The following is a 23,402-nucleotide window of genomic DNA, read 5'->3' as shown; positions in this document are numbered from 1 at the left end:
CGGTAACAGTATAGGTTTTCAAAACAAGGTGATAGGAATTTGACAATGGTTGTAATATTGCATATTACCTTCAAAAGGGTTGCTTAGATGACCAGACATAGACATGCAAAACTGATCTAATCATGAGTACTAACTGTTCTTTTCCAAGAACTAATAGGTTTGTCATCTTAGCTACCCTATGTATATACATACAAATGTATCTTCCTTTTCCCCATCCCAGTTGCTTTTCCCCTTTAAGTACCTTCTTACCCCCACAATAGTTATAAGTGGAACATTTCAGATTGTTTAAAGTTCGCTATTTAGAATGAAAGTATAGAACACTTGTTAAAAGCAGCTAGCAGTCAGCCCCGGGAGGTTTCCCTTGAACCAGAGCAGCAGATGTGAATTGTGCCTTTGGGGGAGGAAGAAATGTGCCCTTGGGTGAGGCCAGAACCTGCCATCCAGCACCCAGAGACCCCAGAAGCCTAGAGGCTTAATCCTAGGTGCTTATCAAAGAGCAAAGAAGTCCAACTGCGCATGTCTCCAAGCATGTTTGGCTAGGTTTTCTAGTTTAGGCCTCACTAGAAACAACCAACGTGCCACCCCACAACAGAACAACAGTGCTAAGTGGCAGGGTGAACCAGTGGCAGGGGTTTCAAGAGCCGTTTCCCATTCCCATTAAGTTCCAAAAAGGCAAATCTACAAAAAAAGGCAAGGAGATGGGAGAATTAACTTAAAAGCGGAGGCCAGGGGACTCGGGCGGTGGTGGACGCACCTGTGCTGTGATTTCCAGGACTACAGATTTATCAGCTGCTAGGGTGGGGTGGACACACGCTCCCCTGTCGTCCCGGCAGTCTGGGAGGCTGAAGCGGGAGAACTGCCAAGTATATTCCTAGCCTGGGCAATTTACAGAGGCCCTGTCTCGAAACAAAACCGAACCAGAGGGCTGGGGACTTAGCGGTGCAAGCGCCTGCCTGGCAAGTGCAAGGCCGTGAGTTCAAGACCGATTCCAAAACCGAAACACCCCGCCGACAGCGTGCGGGTCCGATAGCATTCATCGGATGCGAAGCGCACGTTCCAGCGTGGAACCAAACCGACGGCTGCGTGCAGGTGGGCAGCTCTGGGCCGGGCCGGGTGAAGCGGAGGGCGGGCCCGGCTCGCGGGCGGCCCTTCCTGTTCCTGCCGCGCCCTTTCCCGCCGGCCGGGCCGGGCCGGGCTGGGCCGGCCGAGCGGACCCGAGCATGACGGCCACGGCCGCCGAGCCCTCCCGCGCCGCCCGGCTGCTGTCCGCGCTGCTCTACGGCGCCTGCTCGCTGCTGCTGGTGCTGCTCAACAAGACGCTGCTGACCGCCTACGGGTGAGGCGGGGCGGGCGGTGCGGGCGGGCGGGCCGGGCGGGCACGGCCGCTGCCCGCACGCTCCGGTCCGTCCACGGTGGACTGCAAACCGGCGACGCTCGATTCGGGGCTCCGGGCTGCACCCTGAGGTCAGCCCCAGCGTCGCTGCCCAGGCCTCCCGCGTGACCGGCCTGTGCGGGGAAAACAATCGCAAGCTCCTGGTGCCGGGTTTTCACTCCGTTTGTATTTTCTATTAGTGCACGTTCGCAGGCATCGTGATCGCAGCCCTGCGGGAGGTGGTGCAGACTCGAACCTCCTTTTCTCAGCCCTTTCTTCCCTTGGTGATGCCGGCTGCTTGGGGATTAGTGAGCAGTAAACCTGCTTCCTTCAATCTCTTTGTAAGAACCAGAAAATCCTGTTTAATGCTGCTGGTGTCCCCGGCAGTTTGGAAAGAACGAGGTTTAAACCCAGCCCCGGCACTCACCAGCTCTGCTCTCAGGACAGGTCGGTCAGGTAGTCAGTCAGCAATTTCCTCAGACGCGAACCGGGGTGACTGCGAGCCTTTGTGTGAGGCCTCTGGGAACCCCAGCGCTGCAAGACGGTCTTCCGAGGCAGACCCTTACCCCGGAGCCCCGAGAGCCAAGTCTGCAGCCTCGTTTCACATTCGACAAAACAGACCCACAGATATTTACTGTGCACCAAGAAGGCAGCTGTGAGCTGCAGAACCCGAGGTGGGCGGGTGGAGTTTCAGGGGAGTGAGGTGCGAGCAGACAAACCAGGGCAGCTGAGGGGACTGAACCCTGCACCTCGATTCCGAGCCACACATCCAGTACTTGAGTACTTTTATAATCGTTTTATTTCGAGACAGGCTGTCTCTTAAGTTGTCCGGGCTGGGCTTAAGTTTGCAATTCTTTTGCCTCCATCTGCGTTACCGGCTGTTTACAGGAGGTGACCAGGTTGTAGAGGAGGAAGGGAGCACAGAGAGGGTGCATAGCTCTGAGTAACACAGTCACCGAAGCCAAGCCTCACCCCGCCTTTTCGGTGGCCCCAGGGATTGAACCCAGGGCCTCCTGTATGCGAGGCAGATGTTCTACCGCCATGCTGCATGCCCAGTCCTGTTGGCCTTTTTGAAACAAAGGTTTCAGATTTGGCCACCTTATTGGGGAAATTTTACTGCTTAGAACCTTCCTTTTTTGCCTTTTTGAGGCATAGTCTCACTAGGTCCCCCCAGGCTAGGCCTGATAACCTGTGATCCTCCGGCCTCCTGGGGTGGCTCCTGTTACCTGGAGCTGGGGGCAGCATGCCAGCTGAGCCCTCTGTCTTTATTGTGAAGGATGCTGCTGCCACGGACACAGATGCACACAGCAGCGAAGGGATGGGCAGGTGGGTAGGTGAGCCACAGGGTCAGCTGGCCGGGGTCCTCCTCACTGCCGGTTCATGGAGGCTTTGTTAGGTAGGCCATTGACCCAGCAGTGATCTGGAGGTGACCTTCTGCCCAGAACCAGGAGACGACTTTGCAGCATGGCAGAGTGAAGGCTTTGGGCAGGGAGGGGACAAGTGGACCTTCACGATGAGTGCCAGGGAGAGTGCGGCAGGCCCTGGACCAGGCCTCTGGTGGGTGTGGGGCCTGCATGTGTGGTGTCCCCCAGAGGGTGACCGCTGGCACTGGCTGCTGTGTGGAGAGCAGGTCCTGGGCAGGAGGAGGCAGGGAGAGTGTGACCAGCAGTGTTAATCACCTTGGGTGGGAGCCCTGTGAAGCTATTAGCCTGGGAATGAGAGGACCTGATTTCTGTGCCTACAAGGATTTCTCTGGCTGGCTCGTGGGCAGCGAGCCAATGGGATTGCGCTGTATCAGGGAGAGGGGCCCAGCCTGGACTGGGTCAGTGGTCCAGCAGCTGTAGAGGGATGGCATGGGCTTGGGATACCTTGTGGTGCTCCCGTGTTTTTGTTGTGATGCCACAGTTTGAACCCAGGGCTTTGCACTTGCTGTGCATGCACGCTGAGTGCGGGTCCCTGCACTGTACCCTCGAGCCTGTGGTTGATATTCTTTACAAAGTCTTGTATTAACTCTGTTGCTGTGACAAAGTGATAGGGAGGGGGAAAGAAACAAGATATATTATGTAAACCCAGGAGTGGAGGTGCATGCCTGTAATCCCAGCACTTGGCAGGAGGATTATTGCAGCCTGGGTAACAAAGTGAGCTCCAGGCAGCCTGAACTGCCTAGCGAGACCCTGTCTCAAAAAAGACCAAAAAAATAACGATAAACAAATAAATAAATAAGTAAATCCCTAATCTGTAATGTCCCCCAAGATGCTTTAGTGCTTTTTAAAACACCTGAATCCAGATCAAATAGAGGCTCAGACAATGCACAATGCACAGTTATGAATTTCTAAATTGTTTTAATCAAGGGAAGTCCTTCCTCCCCCTGCTCCTCATTTGGGTGGTTATATGTATAGCCATGGGCCAGAGATTTACCTCAGTGGCACAGCATCTGCCTGGCAAGTGCAAGGTCATGAGTTGGATCCCTGGTCCACGAAAAGGGGATTTAGCTCAGTGACATAAGCGTGAGGTCGCAAGTTTGATTCCTGGTACCAAAAAAAAAAAAAAAAAAAAAAAAAAAGAGAGAAGAGAAAAGAAATGTAAAGAAAAGCCATGACCCAGTCTGTTATGTATCATTCAGGTCCTCCTGATATAAGGGACTGAAACTCCCCCTACTATGTCTGATATGAGTTTGTGTTCTCTAAAATTGAAGAATGAATTTTAGGAATAGCGGAGGTTAAGAGTTGAATATATTTATTGAGAGAAAGAAAGCCTGCGTCTGAGAGAGACAGAAGGGGTCCCCAGCGGATTGCCTAAGCATCTGTCTTTCCCAGGGACGTTTATAGAGCAAACTCATGGGGCGAGATGGTTTCTAGGTGGGGAAAAACTGGGAACTCATGAGGCAGCTGGGCATAAGGTGGGCCATAACTATAGTTAGCCAAATAAGATCAATAGTTCAGGTAAAATTGATTACATTAGGGACAAAGGGGAAAGTGAGTCACGTAGGAAGCGGGCATTCTTGGAGCTGTGACCTTTCTCCTGGAGGGATGAGATAGTGACTCCAGGGTGATAGGGAACTAATTAGAATATCAATCTTTAGGATGTGGATGCATTTGTTTGATCCTTTGACTTGAGGCCTGGCCCACAGCAGGAGGTGTCTGTCTCCCCCACAGTTGTAAGGTATCTGCACTGGCTCCTTTGAGGGCCCAGCCCTGTCTCACTGCCTATAATATTTCTAACTAACTCAGCTGCCTGAACAATATGATAGATGGTTTATATTTTCATTTATTTTTTTCTGTTCTTGGACTCACAGTTTAGTCGAAAGTCGAAAGAGTCCACTGGGTTCTCACACTTTGGGTAAGAGGACTGCCTGTGACATCCGGTCAGGGACCTGAGCTGCACTAGGTCAATGTAACCATCCTGGGTCCGAGTAGGGGATGGATCCCAGGTCCCCTGATGTCACCCCGTCCCTGTGCCTCTCACACCCTCTTCCGAGAATCGCTAAATTGCTCACCACCCGTGATGTGATGTAAATACTGCGTGAAATAGCCATTATCTGATGCTGCTCAGGGAGGAGGAGGGGAGGGGGAGGGAAGGGGGAGGGCTGCGCGGTTCATCACTTCATCACGGATGCGACCTTTTTCCTGCTGGAGGATTTGATCTGAGGGAACTGGTATGTGGAGGGCAACTGTATTCTTCTTCCCCACAAGGGCTCGTTGTTTCTAAAATGGCTTTTTCAGGGTAAAAGGTTGTGAGGACATTAAGAAGTTACAGCCATTAGCTTTATTTTATGCCCATGTTTTAGTTTTGATAGACCTTGGGAACAATGCCTGTTGGGTCCTTCCTGGTCCTGCCCCCTGCCCGCCCACCTGGCCGTGGCTTTAGCTGCTGGAGTTGAACCCAGCCCTGCTTGACTGGGCTTGGAGTTTCATGAGGGCCAGAGCTCGCTCGCTCCTTCCTTCCTTCCTTCCTTCCTTCCTTCCTTCCTTCCTTCCTTCCTCTCTGCAGTGACCCTCCTCTCTGCAGTGTGTATCTCTGTGTGACTGTGTGTAGGGGGTTCTGTTGTTACTCTTGTTGAGTTCTTTAATAGGTTTTAATCTAAACTGTGTGCTTTATATCTGAAGATTCAGTTGTTTTCCCCTTTGTCATGAAGAAGAATTTGCTTATTTATTTATGTATTCATTTTTTGAGACAGGCCCTAGACATGTAGATCAGGCTGGCCTTAAACTCACTATGTAGCACAGACTGCCCGCTAATGCACAGCGATCCTCCTGCCTCAGCCTCCTGAGTGCTGGGATTATAGGTGCGTGCCACATGCCCGGCAGAATTTGGCTTTTATGTTTGACTCATTCTATTGTGTTCTTTATGTCAAACTCGGGAATTAGCCTTCTGTGGTGCTGTCAGTCTGTCTTCCATGTGCACTTGTTTTTCAGTCTGTGATCCCCCTGGGGATTACCTTGGCTGGGGCCACTTGGCTTTCTGCTGTGGCTGTTTAGTGTCTACTGCCACTGGAGGTATTTATTTATGTGGCAGTTATGTTGTTTCGAGCAGTTTTCTGAGACCTGAGTGCATTCTTTCCGAGACCTTTGACTTGTGATTAGGAAGCCTTTCTTGTCCGCTGCTCTCTGCTTTTGTTGTTACTGTCCTACTGTTTGCTCCTACTGTTTGTTTGCTGTGTTATTTTTGTCCTCTGTCGGAGACCGTACTCTCCCAAGATGCCTTAGGAGGGCACTGGAGAATGCTCCTGGGCAGGCAGGATGGGGGAAGGTGGGCTTGGACCAAGCTGGATGCAGACCCTGCAGTTTATCCTCAGCCCTGGGGTGTCCAGGCTGCTTTGGGGTTGGGGCTGGGGCTGGGGTCAGGACACTTTCTGACTCATCTGCGGAATGAATGCCCGGAAAGGGGGATACAGTGGGCCCCAAGCTACGTACCCTAGAGTTGTTTTTTTGTTTTTGTTTTTTGAAACAGGGTCTTGCTTTGTAGTTTAGGTTGACTTGAGCTCACCATATGACCCAAACTGGTCATCAACCCACAACAATTCTCCTGCCTCAGCCTCCAAGTGCTGAGATTATGGGAGTAGAGGCATATACCGCCACTCCCGGCTGCAGGTCGTTTATTCTCATGGTGGAACTGTTCAGCCCTTCAGTCTGTTTTCTCTGGTTTGTTCTTTATCTACCCTTGCTGAGGTAGATATGTTTCCCCTTTAATGTACCAATGTTGGTGATATTTTAATATTTTAGCAGCCCCAGAGAATGAGTGGGAGCCAAGAAGGCCTGAGCGTGGATGAATGGCGTGAGGTGATGGCTGTCCCTTTCCGTGTGGTGTGAGGTAGGGATCAGGCTCTGAATTCAAGGTTCTCTGCAGCTTGTTCACTGCGCTCAGGGTCGTGTTTATCATTGATGTTGTACATTGGTGTCATGTTGTACATTGATGTCGTGTCCGTGCATCTGTCCCGTCTCTTTTCCATCCCCTGGTCCTATTGGACTGTCACTGTGCACCTGCCATGTGGTCTCATTTATTGTAGCTGTCTTGATGTCTGCTAGAGGCATTCCTCCAACTTTATTGTTTTGCAAGATTAGTTTTGGTGGCTTTTACCTTTCTATTCAATGTTAGGATTAGCTTGTTTGTATTCATACTGAGATTTCTTTCATTCTATAAATTAGTTTCAGGATAATAGATCTCATTAGAACATTGAATTTCTAACCTATATTGAGGTCTTCTTCAATTTTTTTAATACCAAATTATAGTTTCTCTATAGAGCTCTTCTTGTATTTAGTGTCCTTTCTAAAGTTATATTATTAACATTAATAACTTATCAACAGATTCTTTGTTTTTTCTCTATACACAATTCTTTGTCTGTTTTACCCACAAAGGACAAAAGATATTGCCAAGTTTAACAATCAGTGATCAGTTTTAAACAATAAAAAAGATATGAACAAATAAAAAGTGAATGAATTTGCTAGTGTTTTCATTGTCTAGGAATTTTTAGTAGCTCCTGTCATTATGTTTTATATACTGTCTTCAATTTTTTATATGTTGCTAAATTAACTTGTTATTCTGTGTTCTTTATAGCTTCCCTTCACCGATTGTTCTCGGAATTGGACAGGTAAGTGAAAAAAAAAATACAGCTTCCGTGTGCGTAATTACAGTTTAAGTGCTTTTGTTGAAGACGGTGGCTTACAGAGATACTCAGCTGGCAAAGGGCCAGATGATCACATTTTCCTGGTAATGCAACATGAAACCTTGGTACACATTTTATTTCATTCTATAGGTTGAGAATAATTGTTCTTGTGGGAAAAACAACTGCTTATTTTCAGTTTATATATAACTGAGTGCAATTACTTTAATGCCTTTAATCCAAAAGATTCTAAGCCTCCAAGCTGGCAGGTAACAAATGAGTGGCTTGAGAGTAGGGGAGCGGGAGAATTCGGGTCCCAAGGAAGTGTGGAGGTGATACCTGGGGTAAGCCACTGTGCTGCTGAGCCATGAGGTGTGACCCACTTTTCCCTTAGTGCAACCTCCTCCTCTCAGATTCTTGACAGAAAGGAAATTTGAATTTCTACATCAAATCTCCAAATTCTTAAATGCTGACCACTGATTCACATTTTTATAAATCTTTGTGGGACAAACAAAACATGTTCGCAAAACATGTTTGTAATTTTTGCTCGTGAGTACAAGAGTGAGTTTGGGTCAACTTTTGAATTAAAGCCATTTGGCTTTCTGAAATTTCCCATTAAAGTTAATTTGTGGCTTGTTTATTGTTTTGGTCACACGTTAGTGATTTCTAGTAGGCCGACAGTTATCATCAAAGATTTTTTTGTGGTTATTGCTTTTGAATTTGCTTTGATTATAGGGAGAAAATCTTAAAATTATACAAGGTATAATTGTTTGCTAAATTTTAAATTGTGTATCTGGATAAGTCATATATATGAGTAAACATTATCCTGGTTTGATGTTTTGCTGATCAGTACGTCTTTGCAAATTATTTTAGGAGAAAAATCTTTTTTCTGTTTTTTTTTTTTATCGGTACCAGGAATTGAACTCACGACTGCCTGCTTGCAAGGCAGGCGCTTATGCCGCTGAGCTAAATCCCCAGCCCCAGCCCCTAGGAGAAAAATCTTAACAAGAAAACATTATGTCATATTCAAAAAACATATCTTTATGTTTTAATGTAGAAACACATAGAAAAATACTTGAATGTACCCTCAGGAATCCCCAAATCCAATAAATTTTATTTTGTAACCCTCTGGCTTCTATTCATTTAATTATAAGCCTTTCTGATCTGCAACTGGGTAAGGAAAGAGACTCATGAGACTCAATTTAAAAGTCTTAATTAAACATTTTAATTAAGTGCTAGTATATTTCTTCAAGAAATGTAAAGTGAGACAAAAATCCGAAGTCCAATTCTAATTTAGAATGGACCCGAGTAATATAAACCTGTCATAAATATCTGTAAATTCATGGTAAAATCAAGATTTAGAATTATAATCACATTGAAGTAGCTTTTAAAATTTTGCATTGTAGTATTTTTTTTTTTTTTTTTTTTTTTTTTTTTGGTAACAGGGATCGAACTCACGACCTTGCGCTTTCCAAGCAAGCACTTGAACTGCTAGGCTAAATCCCCAGCCCTTGCATCCTAATATGAAGAAAATTAAATATGCTGTAAAAGTTACATAAGAAGATGAACATTGAGTTTATTCCAAAATAATAATACAGGGTATTTTCAATATACTTAGTGTAGAGTATTTGTCTGTTTTCTGAGACAAGGTCTTGCTAGATAGTTCAGGCTGGCCTTGAACTCACTACATAAATATTGGTAAACTCATTAAGATTTAGAATTATAACCGGGCTGGGCTCCAGTTTATGGCAGTGTTCTTGTCCCTCCTCCAAGTGCTGCGATCACAGGTGTGTACCACCATGCTTAGTCCAGACCCACAGAAAGTTAAATGAGACATTTTTATTGTACTAGACTGAATAGAAATGTGAATCCCATGGAAAAAATTCCCTCTTTCTTTGCCCTCTTACCTTGTTCTCTGTGTTACGGAAATACTAGAGTTTTGGTTTTGTGGCAGTGCTGTGGTGAAAGCCAGGACCTTCCGTGAGCTAGGTAAGCACTCTGCTACTGAACTACATCCCCAGCCCAAATATTGGACTTAAAAAAAAAATGTGTTTGGTGCAGAGTTTCCTGTGTAAGACTGGCCCTCCCCTCGGCCCTTCTTGGGGCTGGTGACTCACGCTGGGCATGTGGCACTCGGGGTCCAAGGTCAGTGTGTGGCCTCCCAGATGTGTGGTCACTCTTGGGGATACCGATCCCTCATGTCCCAATCCCTGGTTTAGAGTCCAAGACAAGGCATGCGTGCCCGTCTATTTGATGTTACACATTTTTTGTCTTTTTCTGTCTTTTTCGTTTTTTACCGGTACCAGGGATCGAACTCACGACTGCCTGCTTGCAAGGCAGGCACTTATGCTGCTGAGCTAAATCCCCAGCCCCAATGTTACACATTTTGCCTGTAGTCCTGACGGAATCCTACAGTGGCGAGGCGAGCAATTCCCACATGCTGTCCTCATTTATCTATTTATCTTTTTTTTCCCTCTCTTTTTATCGGTACCAGGGATCCAACTCATGACCGCCTGCTTGCAAGGCAGGTGCTTATGCCGCTGAGCTAAATCCCCAGCCCCCTATTTATCTATTTTTCCTGGAACATGAAAAAAATTTTTGCTTGGCTTTCTTTCTTTTTGATGAATCTCTTTTCATCTGGTGATGTCATTGTGCCTCAAACAATCTTTCTGGATGTTTTGCTGTAGTTTCTTTTCTTTTTCTTTAGATGGCAGCCACCATCATGATCCTGTATGTAGCCAAGCTAAATAAAATCATTCACTTTCCTGACTTTGACAAGAAAATTCCTGTAAAGGTAAGTGATGTAAGACACGGAAACTGGAATCGTGGGCCTGCTCATGCAGGTCTGTTGCTTTATGTACTGTGCTTCCTGCTTGCACTGAGTAGAAGGTTCTTGCTAGTTAAAATTGTATATCCTTCAACTGTGCATTTATATCATGCAATAATTGTAAAAGCATATGCTTAGCAATTAACACTAAGTACTGTGCAACTTCTGAAATGACACAAAGGTTGGCAGCCTGTCTCATCAAGGGACAGTCCATCGCTGCTGAGCTGGTCCACTGGCACTGTCCCCTGAAGGCACCCTTAGGGGTGAACCAGTGTAGATGAGTTCCAATTAAACTTTTATTTGCATAAGCAAGAGAGATAGATTGGATTTAGCCCTGGGCACTATTTTGCTCATCTGGCTTTCATTTTCCTCTGCAGCTGGGATTAATAGAATCTATGAGTGAAATGAGAATGCAGTTTTATATATATGTTGAAATGCACAATTTCTTTTTTTTTTTTTTTTGAAATGCACAATTTCTTGCTACATGGAACTAGAATCATAAGGTTTGCCTTTCCTTCCTGGGAATATGGAATGGAATCACCTTTTTTTTTTTTTTTTTTTTTTTTTTTTTTTTTGGTACCAGGGATCAAACTCACAAGCAGGTGCTTGCCAGGCAGGCGCTTATGCCATTGAGCTAAATCCCTGGCCCTGGAATCAACTTTTATGAACAGCTGCTGGCTGTCTGATGTGGGAGTGGCCGTTGAATTCTTAGAGCAATTCCCGTATTGCAGATGACATAATAAGGGATTATGATGGCCCTTGGGTTTAGGGAGTTTTAACTGCACACGAATTTTGAGAGTGAGGGTGTCACATGATTTCTTTCCTGTTTGTCTCTAATGTCTGGTGTCCTAATTACTTTTCTCACTGGTGAGACAATGTACTGGACACCCAAAATGAAAGGAGGGAAGGATGGCTTGGCTCACAGTCTGCAGAGGTTTCAGTTCATAGTTGGCTGGCTCCAAGGCAGAGCGACATGGCAGAGGGGCGTCCCAGGGGAGAAACAGCCCATGGCAGGGCAGGAGCAGGCAGCAAAGCAGCCAGCGACAATGAGTGAGCCCAGCAGCTCTTTTTCTGTCCCTTTTATTCTGTCCTGGGCAGGTAGCCCTCACCCCCGAGGGTCTTCCTGTAATTCCCACAACTATGTTCAACCAATCAGCAGAGCGATGTAGCGATGACTCTTCCTTGGTCCTAACATCCCACACTCTAGGTCCAGCAGCCTCTGAAAAGCCCCTCTTGTGAAGCTTTGGGACACCTAGATACAAGGGAAAATGCTGGTGCCTTTTGCACTGGCTTCTTCCCTACTGATGGGGACAGCCCCAGAAAGAAACAAGACAAGATGAAGTATATAAAAGTCATCTATCTAACCATCATGGGAAGATAGCAAACTGTTGTTGGTCTGTGACACTTCTCTTATATAGTATAATTTTTAGACATGTTAACATAATTTAAGAATTTCAAATGTGTGGCTCATGCCTGTAATTTCCCAGCCCTGAAGAGGCTGAGGCAGGAGGATCACTGTAAGATAGAGGCCAGCCTAGGCTCCGAAGTACAAGGCCGGCCTGAATTGCATAGTAAGATCTTGCCCCAAAAACTACCCCCTAAAAAAGAAAGAATTTCAAAATTGTGAAATACGTATCGACAAAAAGACATCATGCCTGATTGTACAGTTGAATGAATTATTAACCTTTAAATGATTATGTAGGTCATGAAACAGGATTACAGAGTCTTTCTCTCCCATTATTCTTGTTGTTACAATAACTGTGAGAAGCTGAAAGAAACAACATATATACCTATGTGTGTATATGTCTATAAAAAAATTGGTGGTTTTTTTTTTTTGGTACCAGGATCAAACTCACAACCTTGTGCTTGCCAGGCAGGTGCTTATGCCACTGAGCTAAATCCCAGACCCTAAAACGTAGTTAAGGTAGTTATGCTACTGATGTCTCTGAGTTTACCGAAGAGAAAACTTTGTGCTGGTATTGTTCAGACAATTGAACGCAGATGTCTTGTGCTCTGGGTGAATGATTTGGGGGTGACAATGCGCAGTGTATGTACTGTTGTTACCCCTGATTGACTTCTTTTGAAAGCTTGTTTGTTTTTTTCTTTTTCTCTTTGAAATAAAACGGATTTGGAAAAAAATAATAATATTCTAATGGCTACATTTACCCAGGTTTTCTTTTTCTTTGTAGATGTAGACCACAGATTACTTCTGTGTTCTTCAGGGTGGGATGGGTTGTTTCTAGTTTAGGTAGAAAAATAAAAATTACTTCTCTGAACACACTTAGGTCTCAGTGCCCGTGGCTTAGCCCTGGCTGCTGTCACACAGTAGCACCCACAGAGTGGCCAAAGCCACAGAAATGTGCCAGCCAGGGAGCCAGTGGGCTGGCTTGCAGAAGGTCTCCCCTCTGTCCCTTCATAGCTGTTCCCATTTGTGCGTGTGTGTGTGTTGCATGTGTGTGCGCGTTCTCCATACTCCTAGGGTATTTTCCTTGTGTTAGAAGGACACCAGTGCTGATAGCCTGAGGCCTGCCCTGCTGACCTCAGTCTTAGTTACCTCTTTAAAAGTCCTCTCTCCCAATGCGGTCCCACTGAAGTGTGACACTCTGTGTGAGCTTTAGCATGTGAACGCACACGCGTGTGCATGCACACGCCATCTGGGGTGTTCACCAGGGGTGGAGCTGCTGCTCCTACCATCCACGTGTCCTCGGCATTGGTAAATAGCAGCACACTCTTCTGTTTTTCACTTCATTCTTGGGATGAAAGTGCAGGATTCTGGTTACCTCTCATTCTGACTGTTCCTTGGTTTGCTACTCATATTAAAGTGTGCTTATAAATGCCAGGTGTGGTGACACACGCCTGTAATCCCAGCACTGGGGAGACTGAGGCAGGAGGACCATGGCAAGTTCGAGACCAGCCTGGGCTACAAAGTGAGCTCAAGGCCAGCCTGAACTGCACAGCCAGACCCTGCCTCGGAAAGACAAAAAACAAAACAAAACAAAAACAACCTACCGATCTGCTGGGTGTAGAGTGACATCTTTTGGCCTTTGTCATTTCCCAGCTTCCTTACGAGGTTGAGCAGTTTTTCATTTTTAAATCTCCCCACTCTGTTTCTCAGCAGTAAGATGACATGTCTTCCAGCTAGGACCGTTTGCTTCCTGAGTCTCCAGTCGGATAGCCTTCTCTGTGAAGTAGCTCTCAAAGGCTTTTGTCTGTTTTTCTTTTGGGCTGATTTTTTTTTTAGTCAGAGTTTTTTTTTTTTTTTTTTTTTTTTTGTGTGTGTGTGTGTGTGTGTCTTTTTCCTTTTTATCGGTACCGGGGATCGAACTCACGACTGCCTGCTTGCAAGACAGGTGCTTATGCCGCTAAATCCTCAGCCCCCTAGTCAGAGTTTTTAAGGATCAATGTTCTGGACAGCAAGGTCACAATGGCATTGTTTATAATTTAGTCTTGGAAGCTGCATAGCTTCTCTCTGTCTCTTTCTTTTTTCTTCTAATGTTGGAGATTGGAGATTGAACCCAGGGCCTTCTCAGTGAGCTACATCCCCAGCCCTTTTATTTTTCCGTCCTGAGACCTGGCATGATAAGTTGCTAAACTGCTCAGGTTGGGTTTGAGCTTGTGATCCTCCTGCCTCAGTCTCCCTCGTGCTGGGATTACAGGCATGTGCCACCATGCCTAGCTGCTTCGTTTTAACTACAATAGTAAATGAGCTCCCCCAGTTTTGAGAAGGAATAAAGATTCTTCTGGGTGAAAGAGAAGCATGGGGAATGGGAGGCACCTGTCACCCTTGATTGTGGGTTTGTCTTTTTCTTTTGGTGTGTTTGTCAGGTTTTGATTGTGCTTTGGTTTTTTGCTTTATCTATATATTTGAGGTGCTGTCACTAGATGCTTAAAAGTTTAAGTTGCTAACCCTTCCTGGTGAATTAAAACGTTTAAGAATATGAGGTGAGTGAATCTTTTCTGGCTCAATGCTTTCAGTATTATATTGGAAATCACAACAGGCATAATTAAATTATCAAATTCCAAAGCTGATGAGTAAAGGTATCCCTTAATTCTCTGTACCTCTCCTAACTCTATGCTTTTGTCATCAAGCACCTTAAGAGTCTACCTTTATTAAATCTCAGTCTATATTTATTTATTTTATGTTTAGATACATGCTTACTTATTTGCCATTTCCTTTGCATTTCTTTCCTTTTTGCATCTCACACTTCCTGTGTTCTGCTGTGATGGATTCCCATAGTTTCTCTCTGTGATAAGTTGAATTAAGTTTGGCTTAAAGCAGCTGCCATACATGGTTCAAGTTTGGCCAGAGGTTTCTCCATTCAGGCAGTGAGCTGTATTCTAACTGGCTGTGTAAACAGATCGCCACCCTCTCTCCTCACTGAGCCTTAGCCAATCCCAAGCAGCCTGCAGTCCAGATCTGACAGTTGGGAGCTGTGACCCCCCAGCCCGTCTGTCTCTCTCTGTGCCTCACTTCCTTTTCCTGCAGAACCTGCCCATATCACTGGGTAAAAGCATTACAAGCCATCTTCCAGACTGCTGCCCTATTCTAGGGTCAAAGCTGATGAGGACATAGGAAATTAGATCTGCTGTAATTTTGCCCTTTAACATCTGAGAAAAATTTCAGATTTTACTTTTGTTTCTGAAAGGTATTTTGGGGGTAGCGTTCCAGTTTGGCTGAAATTTGAAGGTAGAATTCTGCTGTCTTCAAGCTGCCATTGTTTCTCTCTGGGCTTCTGTTTGTTTTCCCTTCTTCTTCTGTTTTGTTGTTTAGCTTTTTGAGGCAGGGCCACGCTATGCAGTTCATGTTGTAGCTCAGGCTGGCCTCAGACTTGAAGTGGCCCTCCTGCCTCAGTCTCCTGAGCGCTGGGATTATAGGTATGTGACACCATGCCTGGCCCTGTTTTCCCTTCTTTAGGCAGAAGATTCTTTTGGCATCATGCTTTGATGAAGGTTTAAAGTATTTAACTAGCATTTTTAAGTTGTTCTGCAAATCATCTGCTGCACTGCTTGCCCAAACTGGAAGTCAATATTATTTTTATTTTGAATTATATAGAAAAATGAGGGCAACTCATCCTTTTTGATATCCAAACCTTTAAAAAAAGTTATCATTATTATTATTCTAGGGATCAAAGCCAGGGGTGCTCAGGCTACCGCCTCTGCACTTTTTATTTTGAGACAGAGTCTCCTCAGCTGCCCCCGTAGGACTTGAACTTGCAGTTCTCCTGCCTCAGCCTCCCTCAGTGCTGGGGTTACACTCATGCACCATCATTCCGGGCTATATGCAAATCTTTCAAAGCTCTTAATACCTAAATTGTATTATTGTTGTGTCATTTGTAGGCTGTTAACCAGTAACTAGTCACTAGTAAAAGGCCAAGGCCTGGGTTTGTTATCTTCTCTTTTATTTTCCTCTACTCAGATCTTACTGGTACAGTTTAGATATACATAATGATCACATTCATTATAGAGAATTTGTTCTGGACATGATATAACTTATTGATTTTTTTTCACTTCTCTACCTGACTTTTTTTTTTTTGGAGTCAGAGTCTCACCATATAATTTAGACTGGTCTTGAACTCACTGTGTAATCTGAGCTGATGTCTTGATTACTTTTCTTTCATTGCTGAGACAAAATACTTGACACCCAAAGTTAAAGGGTGATAGGTTTATTTAGCCCACAGTTTTTAGAGGTTCAGTTCATAACAGCAGGCTCCAAGGCATGTGGCACATGGCAGAGGGGCAGCTGTTCATGGGGGCAGAGAAAGACAACAAAAGCCACAAGAGCAAAGGGGGCAGAGCAAGCCTTTTCCCTCCCTTATATTATATGTAGGCTACGTATAAATGTAGCGCTCACATCCCCAATTCCAGCACTAGACAATGAGCCAATCACAAACTCTAGATCCAGCTGTCCCTAAAAGGCTGCTCCCAGGACTGTGTGAGGCTTGGGGGGACATCCAGACACAAATCTTAACAGCTGGCCTTGAATTTGTGATGATTCTCTTGCCTCAGCCTCCTGAATGCTAGATACAGGCATTTTCTACCATGCCCAGCTACTTTTTAATGGAAAAAGAAATGTCGAAGTCACTATGATAGCAATGGATTATTATACAATTTTAAAAGCTCCAAGTTATCTTAACAAAGGATTCTATTTTTTTCTTTTTTTTTTTTTTTTGTCTTTTTCCTTTTTATTGGTACCGGGGATTGAACTCATGACTGCCTGCTTGCAAGGCAGGCGCTTATGCCGCTGAGCTAAATCCCCAGCCCCCTATTTTTTTCTTATGAAGAAGACCTTACATTTTTGTTTGTTTCACCAATATACTTGGAATGGTTTGTTTTGATGGAAAATAATTCGGAAGCTTAGAGTTCAATGAACCTAATTCAAGTTTGGCTCTTACATTGTTTGATGTAGTAGTAGATCAGTCATCACTGTGGGCCTCTGAAACAAACTCCAAAGGTACGTGCCCAGTGTACACAGCTTTTTGGTGAGTTTTTTTTCTTTCTTTCTTTTTTGGTGGTACTGAGAATTGAACTCAGGACCTGTGCATGCAAGGCAAGTGCTCTGTCCCAGCCCTGCAGCTTGTTAAAATGACCACAAACCCTGTGATGTTCCAGTAATGAGAGGATTGTGTTTTCCTTTCTCCCAAAGAGTGCAGGCAGGCACAGAAGGAAGCCTGCCGCCTCTCTGCAGTCCTCTGTGGCTCTGCCTGGAGGCTGTGTAAGTACCCTCTCTCCACGCCCCGACTCAGCTGGGCTCAGTTCCCGCTCCCCAGTGGTCCCTGTCCATACTGTACGATGCGGGCAGGGTCCAGGTGTTAGGTCTTTACAGTTGTCTTCCTCACCCCTCCCTGGGTATTAGATGTCCTAGGACACCTACCTATTCGGGTCATTTGGGGAAACTTGTGCATGAATTTTGGATTCTGGAAAATTCAGTCACTGCAGGCAAAGGAATGCAAATGCTCTGGTTATCGATGGGATGCAGGTGTCACCATTTTTACCGTGTGGAGAAGAATGCGTTTTTGGAGATCTAACCAAATTTTCTTTCTTTTCTTTTCAACTGAAGCTGTTTCCTCTACCCCTCCTCTATGTTGGGAACCACTTAAGTGGATTATCAAGCACCAGTAAATTAAGGTACAGTGAAGCATGGTGGTTGGTGGGAGGTTGCTCACCCTTGGCTTCCATCAGCTCAAGGACTACAATTGGTTTTCCAAAATATGGCTTGGGCTATGTGGTGAAGGTGGTTATAGTTTGTAATTTGGGAAAGTAAACTGAGGCCAGGTGTGGTGGCATACACTTGTAATTACAGCACTCAGGAGGCTGAGGTAGGAGGATTGCTGTGAGTTCAAGACCAATCTGAACTGCAGAGTGAAACCCTATCTCAAAAAAGACCAAAAAAAAAAAAAAAAAAAAAAAAAAAGCTGTTACTCTGAGTTAAATTTGATGATGTTTTTAGGAAAGTTAAAAATTTTTCTTTTTCATGGGGCATGGTGGTACATGCCTATAATCCCAGTACTCGGGAGGCTGAAGCAGGAGGATTGTTGCAAGTTCAAGACTGGCCTGGGCTACAAAGTGAGCTCAAGGCCAGCCTGAACTGCACAGTGAGACCCTGTCTCAAAAATACAAAAAGTTGACTTTTTCTTATATTTATGCCTCAACATAGACTGACTTTCACAGAGCAGAAGTTTTTTTCTTTTTTTGAACTGGGAATTGAACTCACAACCTTGAGATTGCCAGGCAGGCACCTATGCTGCTGAGCTAAATCCCCAGCCCTGAGGTTCTTAACGAAGCTCCATGATTAATTTTTCTCTTTTGTGGTTTGTGCTTTTGATTTCATATTTGAAACTCCTCACCAAACCCAAGGCCACCTAGAGTTTCTTCTATTATCATCCAGAAGGTTATAGCTTCCTTCTCACGTGTCAGTTTCTGATCCCTTTTGGGTTAATTTTGTGGAAGGTATGATTTCAATTTTTGACCTGTGGGTATCCATTTGTTTGGGCACCATTGTTGCAAGGTCTGTCTTTCTCCATTGACTTGCCTTTGCCTGTTTGTCAAAGATCAGTTGACTGTATTTCTGTGGCTCTGTTCCTGGGCCATTTCTTCCACTGATCTGTTTTGCTAATATGATGTTCCCGTTCTTTATAAAGCTATTTTTTTGGCTGTTCAAACCAGCCCATGCCAGGCCACTGGGAATTCTTCTGGGTTGAATTTTGTGGCCCCAGTAGTCTCTGGTGACTTTCTTGCTTTCTGTAGCATGATGGGTCACCTTGCACGTTCCCTTCTATTTCTCTCCTGGTTACATTCAGTGTTACATGATACCTGGAGGCCACGGTCTGAACACAGACTAGATTTTGAATGAAGGAAACAGCATCAAGATGAATAACTTTCAGGGTGTGAAAGAAAGACTTTGGATTTTGGCCTGATAAGTTGAAAGGATAGGATTGACCCTGATTGGGTATAATCTTAGGAGAGTCACTAGGTCATCTGGTGGTTCCCCATGTAGCACTTTATTTACTTATTTATTATTTGTCTTTTTTGAGACAGGGTCTCACTATGCAGGTCAGGCTGGCCTTGAGCTCACTTTGTAACCCAGGCTGGTCTTGAACTCGCAGAGATCCTCCTGCTTCAGCGTCTTGAGTGCTAGGATTACAATTGTGTATGCTTGGCACCGTGTAGCACTTTAAAGAGCTGCAGTAACTGTTTTCTAAAGTGCCAGCGCCATTTTGCATTCCAACCAGGGTTGCACCTCCTCTGCCTCCCTGCCAGACTTATTCCTGTTACAGTCACTCTAGTGGTGATGAAGGGGTGTCTCGTTGTGGTTTTGATTTCTGTTTTCCTGCTGACGAATGATCTTGAGCATACGGCCATGCTCCCTTCTGTATCTTCTTCAGAGAAACGTCTGTTCAGACTCTTTGCCTGTTTTAAGTAAGGTTGTTAATTATTACTGAGTTATATGTGCTTTTATCCTAGAAAAAATGTATGATTTACAAAGTTCAGTTCAGTTTTGGAGTTTCTTTTTATTTTAATTCCCTTTCTTTCTTCCTTTTGTTTCTTTCTTTGTTTCTTTTTTTTTTTTTTTTGACACAGAATCTCACTGTGTAGTCCAGACTGCCCTGGAACTCACAGCAATCCTCCTGCCTCAGCATCACAAGTGCTGGGGGTACAGGCATGCACCACTGTACCAAGCTCTTTTAAAACACTAAAGTTTTAAATCTTTAAAAATTAATACTTTAGGTGAAATATGCATCACATAAACCTACTATCGTAGCCATTTTAAGTGTGCGATTCACCTGCATTAAGTGTATTCACAATGGTGTGTAGCTGTCACCATAATCCACTTCCAGAATTTTTTTATCATTCCAGGCAGAAACTCTGCATCAATTAAACAATAAATCGTTGCTCCCCTTACCCCATACCTCCCGTAATCTCTGTCTACTTTCTGTCTCTGCAAGCTTGCCTACTCTGAATGATTCATACCATGGGAACCTTTTGCATTTGTATTTATTTATTTATTTTTTGGTCTGGCTTATTCATGTAGCATGACATTTTCTTGGTTCATCATGTGCATTGTATCGGAACTTCATTCCTTTTTAAGGCTGGCTGATACTCCACTGCCCCTGTATATCTCATTTTATGTATCCATTTAGACAGCTTTTTAATTCCGATGAAGTCCAGTTTATCTAATTTCTCTTTTGTTGACTGCACTTACAGGGTTATATCTGAGAAGACTGACCCAAGGTCATGAAGATGTATTCCTCTACTTTCTTCTAAGAGTTTTACAGTTTATATAGAGTTTATAGTTCCTACATTTTGGTTCTTGAAATAATTCAAGTCAGTTTTTTATATATGGTGTGAGGTAGGAGTTCAGCTTGCTCCTTATTTTTTTCTTTCTGTACTGCACTGCACTGTACCATGGATTGAACCAAGGGCCTTTGCAATCATCTACCTCTTTGCCCCCCCTTTAAATTTTGAGACAGGATATCATTAAATCATTAAGGTGCCTGGGCTGAACGTGAACTTGTGATTCTCCTGCCTCAGCCTCCCAGAATGCTGGGATGATAGGTGTGCACCACTAGACTTGGCTTTGAGTCTCTTTCCATGCGGATGTTCAGGTGTCTCAGCACCATTTGTTGAAAGGACTCTTCTTTCCCTGCTATATCATACCCTTGTTGAAAATCAACAGACCATAATTGTGAGGATTTATTTCTTAATTTGGAAGATTAGCAGATTTAGTGAAAAAAACACAAGACAGATTCAAACAAGAAGACCAACCATCGCGGCTCATCTGACGTCCGCTCCAATCTTTCCCTGACAGCCTGCCGATGTTCACCGTGCTCAGGAAGTTTACCATCCCGCTCACTCTGCTCCTGGAGACTGTCATACTCGGGTGAATTTTCTTTTCTCTTTGATCACCTTCGTGTTCCTACCCCTGCATTTTTTTTTTTTTTTTTGTATTTTTACCGGCACCAGGGATCGAACTCACGACCACACCCTTGCAAGGCAGGCGCTTATGCCACTGAGCTAAATCCCCAGCCCCCCCTGCATTATTTTTTATCTAGTGAACTCTTGCCATCCAACTGGTTTTCCAGGTAGTCGATTTGAATTATTAGTTGTAATTACCCAAGGACAAAAGTTATTGAATTAAAGTCAGTTTCTTGCTTCTGTGATCCACTAAAACTTTTTTTTTTTTTTAATCAGTACTGGGGATCAAACTCATGACCATGTGCTTGCAAAGAAATCCCTAGCCCTAGCCCCTGATCCATTAAAGCTTGATGAAGGATTTTTTTTTTTTGTACCAGGGATTGAACTCACGACCACATGCTTGCAAGGCAGGCGCTTATGCCACTGAGCTAAATCCCCGGCTTGATGAAGGATTTTTAAAAAGTATCGCTTTACATTAGACAAATAATACTTTTTTTTTTTTTGCTACGGGGGATCAAACTCATGATCTCGCATGTGCAGGCAGGCACATGAGCTGTTGAGCTAAATCCCCAGCCACTTTTTTGTTATAGAATTATGAAAGGAGAAACAACCATCTCAAGACAGAGACAAATCTGTTTGCTGAGCTCCATGGAACAAACACCAGTTTTGGCATGCAGAAGGAAAGGGTCCCTGTGCATTTGGGGTCGCAGCGGGGCTTATCCAGGAAGGCGATTCTGATGCAGTGCTTATGATATTAGAATAAATTAACTTGCATACTACTGCTATAAAAATTTCTCACAAAGGTGACATTGAGAAAGGCAGCTATGGATTGTGTTGTGACAGTTACATAAAGATGAAGTTTAGTTGGCAGCTTGCTGACAGAAGCCTCCGCCTGAACCTCACTTTTTTTAAACCTTTCCATGCTCCGCCAAGGTCCATAAAACCAGACCCCGAGCCCAGTCCTCTTCTGGTTTGGTCCTAGTGTCTCTCAGATGAGCACAGAGACATTAGTTTGTAATGAGATTGTGAAAATGGCTTATGAAACAAATTTGATCTGATTTTCAGTTTTAGCGACTGTGTCACATAGTTAGATTCTAGGTATGGAGCTATTGAGGCCACATCGGTCCATTTCAAAACCTGTATTTTTATTCCCCCTCCCCGTTTCCTCATGCAGGAAGCAGCACTCCCTGGGCATCGTGGTCAGCGTCTTCGCCATTGTCCTCGGTGCTGTGGTGGCAGCTGGGTAAGACCTTGCTCTGTTTCTGCTCAGTGACTTCTTTGTGGCTTTGACAATAGCTCTGTCCCATCCTTGGGTTTCATTTTCCGTCTGGCTGCAGCTGAATGAAGCTGCTAAGTGACACATCTGTTGTGGGAGTGGGAGCCCTGGGGTCCCAGCGGCTCCAGCCGGGTTCCGGCATGGCTGAGCGCAGTGAATGTTACCGGTCATTCGTACTGTTATTCTCCACAGACAAAACAGAACATCCGTGAGCTGCTCACCGGCGTTACTGACTGCCTTGGACAGGCACGTTTTCCTTGGGGGCTGGGGCTGGCGCTCAGTGGTGGAGAGTTTAGCTGGACTGTGCAAGGCTCTAAGTGTAACAGTCTCTGCTTAGCACATGACAAATCTGTGACCTGAGAAGTTCTTAGATGTTTGCTTAAAAAATAATAGATTTGGAGTTGGAAAGGGTGGCACAACTGGAATCCTAGCCCTCGTGAAGGCTGAAACAGGAGGAGTCAAAATTTGAGCCAGCCTGGCAACTTTGTGTTCTGGCGAGCCCTTTTCTCAATGAGCAGACTTCAAAAAGGGCTGAGGGTGAATGCAGTGTAAAGGCCCTGGGTTTGAGCCCTGGGGCCAAATAGTCACTAACTAAATAACAGATTGGAGCTGGAGTTATGGCTCAGTGATTGTTTGGTTAGCATGCCTAAGGCCTGGTTTGATCTGTAGTAGACACGCACACACACACACACACACACACACACACACACGCACGCACGCTCCACAACACATCTACAGTGCTCCTGTGTGTCGCTTGTTTTATCATGAGACCTTAGCATTCCCTGTTGCAGTGGTAGAAAATGCTGTCTAGAAGTGTTTTGGGGTGGCAGCCCATGCTGACACATTATTCCTCTTCCCCCATCACTAAATGTACTGTGTATTCCAGACAGAAGCCAGCACAGCCCAGGGACACTGCCTAATCCGTCATATACAGGAGCCAGAATGCAGACTTCAAGGCTGCAATCACAAGCAGGCGCTCAGAGGCGGCCAGTGTGTGTGTGTGGCTCGATCTCTGCATTCACACCTGAGCTCAGCCCTGCCTCAGTGGCTTCTCAGCCTTTTTATTCTGCGGTTTCCTCATCGATAAAGTAAAGGCAATAACAGGAAATATGCCTCCTTGATTGAATGCAAGGAAGTGGAGGTTGGAGGAATCTCAATTAATGTGATTTGTTAATTCATTTAGACTCAAAGATTCTGATTCATTTTTTATGCATTTTAAAAAGTTATTTTTTGCAGTAGCAGGCATTGAACCCAGGACTTTGTACAGAGTCTCCCTAAGTTGTTAAATTTCTCAGATTAGATTTGAACTTGTGAGCTTCCTGCCTCAGCCTCCCAGACTGCTGGGATGACAGGTGTGCACCACCACACCTGGCTGGTGAATTTGCATTTTAAGTGAAGATTTGGGGTGCCTGTC

At 44.8% G+C, this 23,402-nt stretch overlaps 1 protein-coding gene across 3 annotated transcripts in view; it reads left to right on the top strand.

The window, feature by feature from the left end:
• Positions 1–1,155: 1,155 nt before the first annotated feature.
• Positions 1,156–23,402, top strand: part of Slc35d2 (solute carrier family 35 member D2) — a 39,813-nt gene continuing 17,566 nt past the window's right edge. Inside the window, exons 1-8 of one of the 3 annotated variants that reach the window (XM_063227367.1) lie at positions 1,214–1,336; positions 6,595–6,682; positions 7,427–7,460; positions 10,180–10,266; positions 17,357–17,424; positions 20,002–20,028; positions 20,606–20,677; positions 21,887–21,955. In XM_063227367.1, coding sequence (XP_063083437.1) covers positions 10,180–10,266; positions 17,357–17,424; positions 20,002–20,028; positions 20,606–20,677; positions 21,887–21,955 — 323 coding nt within the window. In that variant the 5' untranslated portion in view covers positions 1,214–1,336; positions 6,595–6,682; positions 7,427–7,460. Of the gene's footprint in view, positions 1,337–6,594; positions 6,683–7,426; positions 7,461–10,179; positions 10,267–17,356; positions 17,425–20,001; positions 20,029–20,605; positions 20,678–21,886; positions 21,956–23,402 lie in introns of all 3 variants that reach the window. The other 2 variants (XM_063227366.1, XM_003468395.5) reach the window with 2 other exon arrangements.

Source organism: Cavia porcellus, unplaced genomic scaffold (genome assembly GCF_034190915.1).
Source record: "Cavia porcellus strain 051 isolate PalLab524CR breed Dunkin Hartley unplaced genomic scaffold, mCavPor4.1 scaffold_17, whole genome shotgun sequence".
NCBI lineage: Eukaryota > Metazoa > Chordata > Mammalia > Rodentia > Caviidae > Cavia > Cavia porcellus.
The sequence above is the reverse complement of the archived record's forward strand: the minus strand, read 5'-3'. Positions and strand labels throughout refer to the sequence as shown.